General features: G+C 45.7%; 1 protein-coding gene across 3 annotated transcripts; it reads left to right on the forward strand.

The window, feature by feature from the left end:
- The first annotated feature begins 256 nt into the window (after positions 1–256).
- OXSM (3-oxoacyl-ACP synthase, mitochondrial) lies at positions 257–4,537 on the forward strand. Of its 3 annotated transcripts, none has more exons than XM_072951497.1 (3): positions 257–617; positions 2,094–2,262; positions 4,084–4,537. In XM_072951497.1, exons 1-3 carry the CDS (start codon positions 281–283, stop codon positions 4,484–4,486), a joined length of 909 nt encoding a protein of 302 aa, XP_072807598.1. In that variant the 5' UTR covers positions 257–280; the 3' UTR covers positions 4,487–4,537. The 3 variants fall into 3 exon arrangements, with proteins under 3 accessions (XP_072807598.1, XP_006205376.1, XP_072807545.1); XM_006205314.4 differs by having other exon boundaries at positions 535–617; positions 1,150–2,262; XM_072951444.1 differs by having other exon boundaries at positions 599–673; positions 1,150–2,262.
- The last annotated feature ends 7,197 nt before the right edge of the window (positions 4,538–11,734 follow it).

Here is an 11,734-nt window from a genome sequence, read left to right on the forward strand (position 1 = left end):
AAAGGAAAAATAGTTACAGTTTGCAATTTCTAACATGGTTTCAACATCTTTCCACATTAATATTCAGTTATAAAATTTTTTAACTGGCCGCACAGCGTTTAGATGTATCACAATAATACACACCCGATTTCCTGATGTTGGGCATTTTGGTTAGTTCTATTTTGTTATGTTTAACAGCTTTGGGAGATACAGTAATAACGCTAAGGATACAGTAACTTCTTTCATTCTTCTCTAGGATTGCAGTAGCATAGGATGATGTCCCTTTTCCCGCAGCAGCGGGATGTTTGGGCATTATTATTACCAAAAAAACACACACACAAAAACCCTCTTTGATAGGCGAAAAAGCTATCTCCTCGCGTTACGTGCACGTTCCTGGTTAGTCGCTGAGGTTACGCGAGAGGAGCCTTCCCTAGCGCAGCCCGCACCCGCCTCCTCCCGCGGTCTGACCTCTGCCAAGGTGACGCGGACGAAGGGCACCCGTCGGTCCGGCGCGCACGTCAGGCGCGCGTTTGCGCGTGCGCGCGCCTGTGCGGACGAGCGTGTGCGTGTGCGCGCGGACGTGCGCGTGCGCGTGCGCACGCCAGCGCAGCGCCGGAGACGCACGAGGCCCGGGGCAGGTAGCGGCAGCTGGCTGTTCTTCTCCTTCCGCCTTCCAGCGCGGGGTCCGGGCGAGGTTGGGCGAGGAGAAGGGAGCGGAGGGCCTGGGCCTGGCGTCTTTTCCTCTCGCCGCGCTTTCCTCGGGTGTGAGGGGCGGTGCGGGGAGTTGGCCCCACCCCTGCGCTCCCCCTTCCTCCCGCCCCTGATTTTCGCGGTCCCTGAAACCCTGATTATCTCCACGTTGAAGATCAAAACACTCAGCCTTACCCCAAGAATAGGCCCTGAAATGTGTCTTGCGTCGCCGCCGCCAGGATCCTATTCATAAAAAGGCCTCGGTAGTCCTGTGAGAGGGTGCTTCCCGCAGCCCGGGTCAGGCTGGGGGTGCCCGTGTGTTTCTCATTGTAGAGTTCTGTTGTGGTAAATGGACTGAATCGTCCTGTCACCTGTATTGGAATGTCTGAGAGTCTAAAAAGGGTTAAGTCCAAACAGGTAGTTTGATGATAAGTATGAATTAAAATTACGTAACATTATTTTCCCTCTGCTCATTAACAGCTCACACCAAGCTCCTGAAAGAACATCTTGGCTATCGTTTCTTAGACCTGTAAGCTGTTTACGCGACAGTGGGTACCTGCTGGGCGTGCTGTGGTCTGTTACAGGAATGTTTCTGATCATCTAAATCTCAACCATGCTGTCAAACTGCTTGCAAAATTTTCTAAAAATGACAAACTCTCTTCTAATACATACACGATTATGCCAGCGATTAATAAGTGGAAGGAGGTTTTCCGAAACTGCGCCGACATCCAGCTTGCGTAGGCGGGTTGTCATTACAGGCATTGGCTTAGTGACTCCTCTTGGTGTTGGAACTCAGCTGGTATGGGACCGTCTTATTCAGGGAAAGAGTGGGATTGTTCCACTGGTTGGTGAAGAGTACAAGACTATACCTTGCAGTGTTGCTGCTTACGTGCCAAGAGGTTGTGATGAAGGGCAATTCAATGAACAAAACTTTGTGACCAAATCAGATGTCAAGGCCATGTCTTCTCCCACCATCATGGCCATAGGGGCTGCAGAGTTAGCCTTGAAAGATTCCGGCTGGCATCCCCAGTCAGAAGCTGATCAGCTGGCTACTGGTGTTGCAATCGGCATGGGAATGGTTCCTCTTGAAGTTATTTCTGAAACTGCTTTGATGTTTCAGACGAAAGGTTACAACAAAGTCAGCCCATTCTTTGTCCCTAAGATTCTGGTCAATATGGCCGCAGGCCAGGTCAGCATTCGACATAAACTCAGGGGCCCCAATCATGCAGTGTCCACAGCCTGTACCACCGGAGCTCATGCTGTGGGAGACTCTTTTAGATTTATAGCCCACGGTGATGCTGATGTGATGGTGGCTGGAGGTACAGATTCTTGCATCAGCCCTTTATCGCTTGCTGGGTTTTCCAGAGCTCGGGCTCTGAGCACAAACTCTGATCCTAAGTTGGCATGTCGACCATTTCATCCAGAGAGAGATGGTTTTGTCATGGGAGAAGGTGCCGCCGTGCTGGTGCTAGAAGAACGTGAGCATGCTGTTCAAAGAGGGGCCCGGATCTACGCAGAAATTTTGGGCTATGGACTCTCAGGTGATGCTGGTCACATAACCGCCCCTGATCCTGGAGGAGAAGGTGCCTTCAGGTAAAGACTGGTGGTTTGTTCCAAATATTTCTTCAGATAAAACCCTTTATTGGAGTTTCAACTTGGAGAAATTGTAGTATTTGGCCTTAGTGTACTGCATCTCTGTTGTTTTTCCATGTTAGGCTAAACAGTTTTTTTGAATTCTTTGCTTTACTGTGTTCGATATATTTGAAAACATTTGATTATCCTTAAGAAAACTGGATTTTTAGTTAAGGACAGTGAAGTTGTGAAGAAGGCCATGTTCACATACCTTCAGTTGTGCTTAACAGCTGTGAGGGTGCTCCCTCGCACAAGCCCTTCATCAGACTTAGACAGGAAGATTAACGCTTTGATCTAGATGCATCTGGTCTCTGCTCCATTTCAGCACGGTTCTGCTGTTATTTAATTGGTGCGTCTCAACTTTTAATCGCTCTTATTAAAATGCCGAGTCTGACTATAGGTCTATGGTGGTGCTTGAGATTCTGCATTTCTCACAAGCCCCTAGGTCCTGCTGCTGGTCTGTGAACCACACTTAGAAAAGCAAGTTGCTATCATTGTAGAAGACATAGTGAGTTAAGTAAAAAAACAAAACAAACAAAAAAATGCCAAGCCCCCAAAATCCCTCTGATAATATGTTAATATGTTAGTGAATAATTTAGCTTACTTAGATCATATTATTTTTTAATCAGTTAAATTAGCCATGGGTTGGCAGCCTTTTCTCTAAAGGAATAAAAAATAAATATTTTTGGCTTTGTGAGCCATAATCTCTGACCCTTGAACAACACGGGTTTGAACTGCTTGGTTCCACTTACATGCCACTTATTTCACTAAATAAATACAGCAGTACTGCGTGATCTGCAGTAAATCCGTGGATGTGGAATTGGGGATGTGGATGGCCAACTGTTAAGTTACAGAGAATTGTCCACTGTGCCGAGGGGAGGGGGCAGCACCCCTAACCCCTATGTGGTTCAAGGGCCAAGTGTATTTGCAAAAACAGGAATCTAGCCAATGTCATAGTTCACCGACCCCTGAATTATACTTTTTAGTTTTAGTGAGTAGTTGCTGGTGCTGGAAATGTCAAACATAGTAGCCAGCTAGATGAGGAAACAGTTATGTTTAGGTGAAACCTTTCAGCACACTTCAAATTATACTCTGAGCTGCCTCTGATGGAAGTATATGCAGCCCAGAGATCAAGAACTAAAAGAGAAGGTGTTAACATCCATGGGATTTTTCAAGGATTTTCCCAGAGAAATGTTTTATTTTTGGATTTGTTTATTTTTTGGTTTAGCTTTATACTTCATTTATTTAGATTCTTATAGCCTGAATAAGAGGATTTTGAAAGGTTATTTGAAGCACTGAAGTAATGGTACAGACATTTTTTAGCTTACTGGGAAATTTTTTAGCTTATTGGCCAAGTTTTACATTTAAATATGAAAGAAAAAATTAAAATATAGTTATAAATTTTCTTCTCCCCATTTTAACTCTACTTACATACCGCACTGGTAAAAAATTCTTAATTTTCATGGCTTTTTCCTCAAGGACAAAAAGGGCATTTCAAATACAATGAAAAGTTACAGATTATAAAATCCACAGGCTTGTATGTTTCTCACGTGTGATGAATCAGTCCCAGGTTCTGGGGATGACTTTATTCCCATGCAGGTGGCATTCTTGCTCACATGTTGATCCAAGATGCTGTTCTGTTACTAGGCTGTTGTTAGAGCATAAAAAATTTTCATCCAGTGTACTTGGCTATTGCTTTTACATAAGCTATGCAGATAATACATTTCTTGTTAAAATTAAATGTGGTTCTGATACATCCAATTTCCTTTCCTATCTTTTTAGATGTATGGCTGCTGCTGTAAAAGATGCAGGTGTACGACCTGAAGAGGTGTCCTACATCAACGCACATGCTACTTCTACACCGTTGGGAGACGCTGCTGAAAACAAAGCCATCAAACGTCTTTTCAAAGACCATGCCCAGGCCCTCGCAGTTTCCTCTACCAAGGGAGCCACGGGACATCTGCTGGGGGCTGCGGGGGCTGCTGAAGCAGCTTTTACCGCCCTGGCTTGTTACCATCGAAAACTGCCACCCACCTTAAATCTGGATTGTACAGAACCACAGTTTGATCTCAATTATGTTCCAGTCAAGGCACAGGAATGGAAAACTGAGAAAAGATGTATCGGACTCACCAATTCATTTGGCTTTGGTGGTACTAATGCGACACTTTGTATTGCTGGCTTGTAGGTCAAATCATTTGCAATTAAACATTGATTTTTTTTAATGTTATAAACTGCATTCAGTGGAGAAATAATATGTTTATATAAATCCATATCCTTATATATCCATACCCAGATATCCTTTACCTTTGTCAAGGTTTCTCAACCTTGGCGCTGTTGATATGTTGAGCAGGAGAATTTTTTGTTGGGGAAAGAGGAGGGGAGCTGTGTTATATTAACAGTATCCTAGTCTTTACCCACTAGATTCTAATAGCACCTCCTTCCCCAGTTGTAACAACCAAAAATGTCTCTAGACACTGCCAGATGTTTCCAGGAGGTGGGGGGAAGGAGGAGCCCCACGTGAAAAGCACTGATCTGTGTTTTCCTGATGCTCTAGGTCAAACGACTCTTCACGACATTTCACCCACTCTTGTCCCTTTTGCAAACATTTGGCAAATAGCTGCTCTGTGCTAGGTATTCCAACTCCAGGCACACCATTCCCAGCCAGCGTATAGAGAAGGAGTACAAATATAACCGTGAGTTTCTTATCACTGGTCAGCACTCTTTGAATGTAGCTGTCAGCCAGCAGGGATCTGTTCACCCCTTACCTGTCCTAGCCCTCTTATTCCTATTGTCTTTACTGAAATTAAGCAAAGTAACAGAATTTCCTTAAATTTCCAAGCTATCAGTGCTCTGAAAGAAGGAAGTGAAATTGGTTTGGTACTTCTTATTCTTTTTGTATGTATGGTGACACCTAGTGAGCAGTGGAGATGAAGGTCTTTGGGAAGTGGAGCAGAACTTGGGGACTCAAGCCACATCACCTCGCCCACCTCTAGCTTTGTTGCTGCTGTGGTAGATGGTTTTGTGTGCCTCCACCATCTCACCACAAGTGCTGGTGGGGCCTCCACCTCTTCCACCTTGGGGGTTCTCCATCTGGCTGGAATTGTTGGGAGGGGGAGGGGGGCAATTTCCCTAAAGGCAGCACTTAACCAGCTAGGGTGGGAGGTGGATAAGCACCTCGGCCTCCTTTCAGAATGATACCTAAGGTTCTGTATAGTTCCTGGGGTTTCCAGTGAGATAAAGCTTCAGTGCCCCCAACATTAACCAGCTCAGTAACACTCTTTTTATTGGCTTTTTTTCCCTTCCCTGTTCCTGCTCTGATTTTTAATCCTGCTCAGGAATCACTTCCTAAACAAACCACTTTGTTCTCATTTCTGCTTTCTGGGGGACTCAGACTAAGACGGGAAGTCTGTGTTGGAATGGCGGTTTATATATCAAAGGGATAAAGTTAACAACTGGGTAGATGGAATGTGTGTATTTCTGCCGAAGTGAACAGCATTCCCCACATGCTAATAGGCTGCCAACATTGTTTGCCCACTGACTTTGCTATATGCCTAAGACTCCAGCCATGTTCGTTCTGCTATAATCAGTTTTAAATCCCACTGGCACACAGTTTGTTCCACTAAAATTTATTGGGTGCTAACTATGGACCTGGTTTTATTCTGGCCACCAGCGGTAAAGTGATGCATCAAAGTTTTGTTAATGCAGTAAATGTCATGGGAAGCCATTTAAGGTTTGCGGTGTTACGATGGTTTTGTAATGTATCTAGTTGGCTGGGCTGAACTGCATTTCCCAGAATTCTCTTCACTGTGCTTTTGGTTAGCGCCGACCACAAGAGATTCCTGTGGGATACTTGCACAGTGGTTGTGAAGCAGCAAGCGTTCTGTAGCTCATATGTGTCCTGGCTCTGGTGGCTGACTTTCTTGAGGTGAGGCAGTGGCTGGACCTCCAGCTGCTTCACCTGGCCCTGGATCCTTCTTCAGTTTCCCTGACTCCTGGGCCAGGTTTGTGTTGAGCTTCATGAATGGCCCAGCTTCTGCCCCGTGCCATCAAGATCAGAGGCAGCAAGAACTGATAGACTTCAATTCATCCTTATGGTTGTGCTTTCTAGCTGGTTATTAGAAGTTTACATCCGCTTTCCCTTCCTGACTGCCTGCGTGGTGGACTGCAGTCGCCAGCAGCAGACGGTAATAGATTGACATAACAGCCTTAGAGAGACTATTTAGCCAGTTCTCATAACTGTAGGTCAAGTCCCTATAACAAATGTCTAAATCTGTATCTGCCTTGGTGGGTCTCTTTCTCTGAACCCTGACTGGTACACGTGAAGACGAATGGGAGTTGTCAGTAGAAGATCATATTTCCTTTGACAAATACCACTCTGGCTGTAGAGTGGAGAACAAGATGGGGGGAGGCCGGATTCCTATGGAGGGGATCCAATCAGAAGGGATAGCAAGCAGGATGTTTTGACCCAAGGCTATTCTAAAGTTGAAAATCATGTTTGTTTAGTCAGTTTTACTAAGGCATACTTTATATACAGTAAATTGCACACATTTCAAATGTACAGTTCAGTGGGTTTGATAAAGGTGTACAGAGACCTGTGGAAGTACCTCCATCAAAATATAGAACGTTTCTATCACTGGAAGAATTTCCTGTTGCTCCTTTGCAGTCAATCCTCCCAGCTCCAGAAGAACCTTCTGTCACTACGGATAAAATTTGCCTTTTCTAGAATTTTATGTAAATGGAGTCATACAGAATATACTCTTTGGTGCCTGGTTTCTTTCACTCAATTTTTTTTGAGATTTATCCATATTATTGAATGTATCAGTAGTTCATTCCTCTTTTATTACTGATTAAAAGAATTTTTTTTAATCAGTATGGATACCTTTGACTTTTAATCTTTCCCTAATCCCTACTCAGCTTATTTTATATTTTACTTTATCTCACTATTATTTTTTAAATGGATATGTATTGCCTTTTGAACAGAAGACAAGCATTTAAATTTTTTTTCTAGAGCTGTGATAGGTTCTGAAGCAAAGAATCCTTCCTGCGAAAATCACAAATGTACAGGGATACAATTGTTCAGAATTGATCCTTGAACAACATGGATTTGAACTGAGCAGGTGCACTTATGCATGGATATTTTCAATAGTAATAATACAGAACCACAGATATGGAGGGTTGGCTATGAAGTTATACAGATTTTTGACTGCACACTGGAGAACGGGGGTCAGCACCTCTCACTCCTGCATTGTTCAAGGGTCAACTGTGTGTATGTGTGTACGGTGTATAGAGAAAGGTAGGTGTGTCTATAACAAGTTATACAACACTTTTGAGAATACAGAACTGCTAGAAGTTTGAGAATTATTTTCAGTGGTCTAGTGCCAACAGCCATATATCCTCCACTCCCTCTGGGTCTTTATGTTTAAAAAGTGGACCACTTAGGATAATAGAAGTCATAATAGTTAGCTCTTATTTTAATTCAGGTCTGCTCTGAGAAGCAGGCACCAAGGCAGGATTTTCCGTGTAGGAAATTTACTGGGGGAGATGCCCGTGAAGGCTGAAGAGGATGAGAAGGCAGGGAGCAGCTTCAGGCTGTGGTAAGAGTCTGGCATCTGTAAAGAGTGGGGGAATGGGGATGAAGGATTAGGTAGAAGGGTCTCAGATTGAAGTCTCACTCTAAGAAAGTTTTCGCCAGGCTGACATGCTCAATCTTGACCTAAAATCTCTTATCGAAGGGGCTGCAAAACTCTCAGGAGTGGACCTGCATTAGTGCCCCCACCCCTGGCCACAGTGCTGCCTGGACCCTGCAGGAGAGAGGATCTACCCTTGTACCACAGACAGCTGCTTCACCAGGTACGTTTAGGGGGCAGCTCTCCCGTGGTTCCTGTGGGCCCCTCTTTCTGAAGGAGCATTTAGAAGAGAAAGTTAGGGGGACAAGCAGTAGCCCCTGATGCTGCATTTGATTTTAGGTTCGCACTGGTACCCGTCCTTTCCCTAAGCCACTATTCTTTCTAAGTTCCCCTGGCCCCCAGCTATTAGCTTGGCAGGCCTTGGGGCTTCCCCAGTCGTGTGGCTCAAGCCTTTCTTCCTGGGAGTGGGAGCCCTTGGCAGTCACACCACTCCCTTTCAGAGAGCAGTTGCAGCTGTATCCTAGGGCACCGGGACAAGAAGCCAGGGAATGCCAGGAGGCACCCAAGTAGACCGCCCAAATTCCACACATACTCTCCCTGTCCTGACTACAGAGCAGCACGACCACCTCTATCTAGCTGGTTAGGGTCAAATACTACAACCAGTATGTTGACTTTCTGGTTTCCGGGCACAAAAAGTCCAAAGTGTCCTGGTGGTAACTATAGCTTGTTGTTCAACGAGACACTTGATGTGTCCCCTGGCAAGAGTGTGTGTGCCCTTTGGAGATCAGAACTTTGAACGCTGCAGAGTCCAGAGTTGCAAGGATGGAAAGCATGAAATTCCTCATTGTGACTGGATCAGCGAGAGTGATGGTAAATGGGGCCACTCCTGTTCCCCACCCCTCTTTGTCTCTGGACCTCTGTGTTCTTCTTATTGGAGACTTAGCCCCAGATAGATGTCTTTGATTTAAGCATACACTGCATCTTGAGGATGACACCACATCCTCCGAGCTGGTGATTCAGGTGTGTCATTGGAAGGCAGTTCAGCCTTCTAGGAGGCTGGCTGCTTCTGCGTGGTGTGATGTCATACAACCCATGCCATATGCCCACAGCCTGTCTTTGCTGTGAAGTAGCTCCCCTGCTCAGTGTCGGAGGTCACCAAGAGGATGTGTGTCAGAGAAATAACCAACTTTCCTTGCCACCTGCATTATAATGAACTCTCATCAGATCTTTAACCATGGCCATTTTCAAGTCTTTTGTCATTTACAGACATTTGTCATGCTCTGATGCTTTTGCAAAAGTGTTCCTCCAAGAGTGCTTCATCTTCAAGGAGATTCATGGAAAAATACAGGTTTCAGATAACTAAAATCATACCACTAAAATGAATAAGAATTTACAGAACTCTAATGAAAAACACTGATCAAGATGACTATAATTTTTATGAATTTTTAAATTGGAAATATTGCTGGTTCTTTTACGTTTTATTTTTGCACATTTAAGAAAATCTTTTTTCCCCTCCTAAACTATCAGCAGTTTGCTAACATATACCATTGTGAACAAAGATGAAACATTTATCTTTTTCTCCCTACCCGATCCCTCCTGAATGCAGAAGTCTTAGAACGAGTATTCTCATTTTCAGGGCAATCTAGTTACTTGCATAGGTTCAATAAGACTCTGTTCTTCTTGTAACAGGAATAAACTGCAGCAGCCTGTGGGCTAAATTCAGCTCACCGGTGAGTCCTGGCCATTAACCCTTTGCACTGACAGTTGGGCTGTTCTAAAGGAATTAATTCTATGGCTTGGACAATGGGAAGCCAAGAGGTGGGTGGTCACAAATAAGCCCTTCTCGGGTCAGGATGTGTGGAGAGACGTGTGGGTTCACCCTCAAAAGCCTGTGTTAGTCTTCACTGTTTCTACCTCCCAGCTCATAAGGTGCTGACCCCTACCCCCTGCAGTAAGGATGCTGATGCCCTGGCTCTGGTATGAGCCCTAGTAACTGACCCTTCAGTAGATACATGAGTAGGTGGGGTGCATAGGAAGAGTGGCCACTGTAGCACCAGGATGGGATTGCACACTGCCAACGATCCTGGATTGCCCTTGCGATACAGTGAGTCAGTTAATGCAGCAAGAACATGCCCTGTGTGTTCTAAACAGTGCCCAAGGCAGCTGCTAAAGGAGCCTTCTGGGGCTATCCACTGGAGTTCCCAACCAATGAGAGATTGGCAAATTTATTGTGTTGGCCCCCTCCCTCCGAGTGAGGGTTTTAAATATGCCCTGCTTCACGTGGACACTGCAGCTGCCCTAACCCAAGCTTTCCCTGTCGCCACACAAACCAAGCTGCCACTGTTAGGTGATTAGAGAAACTGAGTGCCATATACTGATAACCCTCGTCAATAGTGGTCAAGGATCACATTTCAAAGGCCGTGGTGTGCAAGATTAGGCAGAAGAACATGACACTGAATGGAGGTTCCACCTCCTGTATAACCTGCAAGCAGTAGATTAAATTACTAACAGGTGAAACCACCTTGGCTGGGTGGGCTAAGACACTGTCCCAGACTTTGTGCATTTAAATAACCAACCAGTAGGGACTGTTGCCCCATATTCCAGACTGGGGACCCCTGTCAAGACAATCAATGTGGAAGTTTTGGGAGACAGCCATGCCCTGACTCTCACCTTGGATAAACATGCTGTGCTGCTGAGAACCCCCAGCCCCATCACGCTTGGGACAAGTGTCCTTGACTGGAATTTGCAATGGGATGTCTCACCAGGACAGGAGAGTTGCTTCCTCCCCCTGCATGAGGGGGAACTACGCAGTCTCCACTGGGATCCCGTTGTCTGCTGCCAGCTGGGCCTGTGGAAACACACTCTTCCTGGATTGGAACGTGCACCATTGAGAGAGGGGAGAAGGTGGGCATCCTGTTCTGGCATATCCCACCCCTAGTCTATCTCCCCATGCCTGACAGTGCTGTCTTCCTAGCCATGCATGGTATGCACAGCCAGGTCAAGTTCCTAAAGCTGCCAACCTCCATCTCCTTGAGGCCAGTTGGGGGCACATTCTGTTTGCCCCTGGTACAGTCATTTGGCCACCATCTTTGTTCCCTCCATTGGCCTGGAGGTTATTACAGCACAAATAGAAGCCCTCAGTAAATTCACCCAGCAAGCCTTACATGATAGCTGGCAAAGCCGGCCCTTACTGAATACTGAAATGTCCTTAGTGAGAAAAGCTGCCCTCTAAAATAAAATGGCCTTGGGCATTATTACTGCCTCCCAAGGAGACATCTGTACATTGACCAGAGTGTCATGTAATCACACCTAATGAGTCTGTTAATGTGTCATCTTTATTAAATCACATGGGGACGCAAGTGAACACTGTGTTCATCTCCCCCAGAGCAGGAGATTTAGTAAATCAATGGTTGGATCATGGGACTCTTAGAGTCATTTCTTGTTTGGGGCATCATTGTTTTGATCTGTGTTTTCTCTGGCTTGTGCCTGTACTGCTGCTGTGGCATCTGCCTCCCATGCCACCACACAGCTGCCAGATGAGCCACCTCCATGCTAGTGAAACCCCTTGCTGACCTCCCATTGTGGAAGAGGGGGTGCGTGTGAAGTTGTAAGAGCCGGTCACGAGGGCTGGAGTGTTGGGGAGGTCGTCAAGAGGACGGGACCACTGGTTGACCCTCAAGCTGGCCCTGGGCGATCAGAGGCTCTTCACCCCCTCCCCTGTCCTTGAAATGTACCTCCCCCCACCATTCCCACAGTGGGAGGTGTTTTCAAGGATGAAGCCTTGAGAGAGCAGTGCGGTGTTGGGA

This window comes from Vicugna pacos, chromosome 1 (genome assembly GCF_048564905.1).
Source record: "Vicugna pacos chromosome 1, VicPac4, whole genome shotgun sequence".
Lineage (NCBI taxonomy): Eukaryota > Metazoa > Chordata > Mammalia > Artiodactyla > Camelidae > Vicugna > Vicugna pacos.

Coding starts and splice junctions, on each gene's coding strand:
- OXSM (XM_006205314.4), top strand. CDS start 1,283: ATGCTGTCAAACTGCTTGCAAAATTTTCTAAAAATGACAAACTCTCTT. Junction 2,263..4,083: donor GGAGGAGAAGGTGCCTTCAG/GTAAAGACTGGT, acceptor CTATCTTTTTAG/ATGTATGGCTGCTGCTGTAA.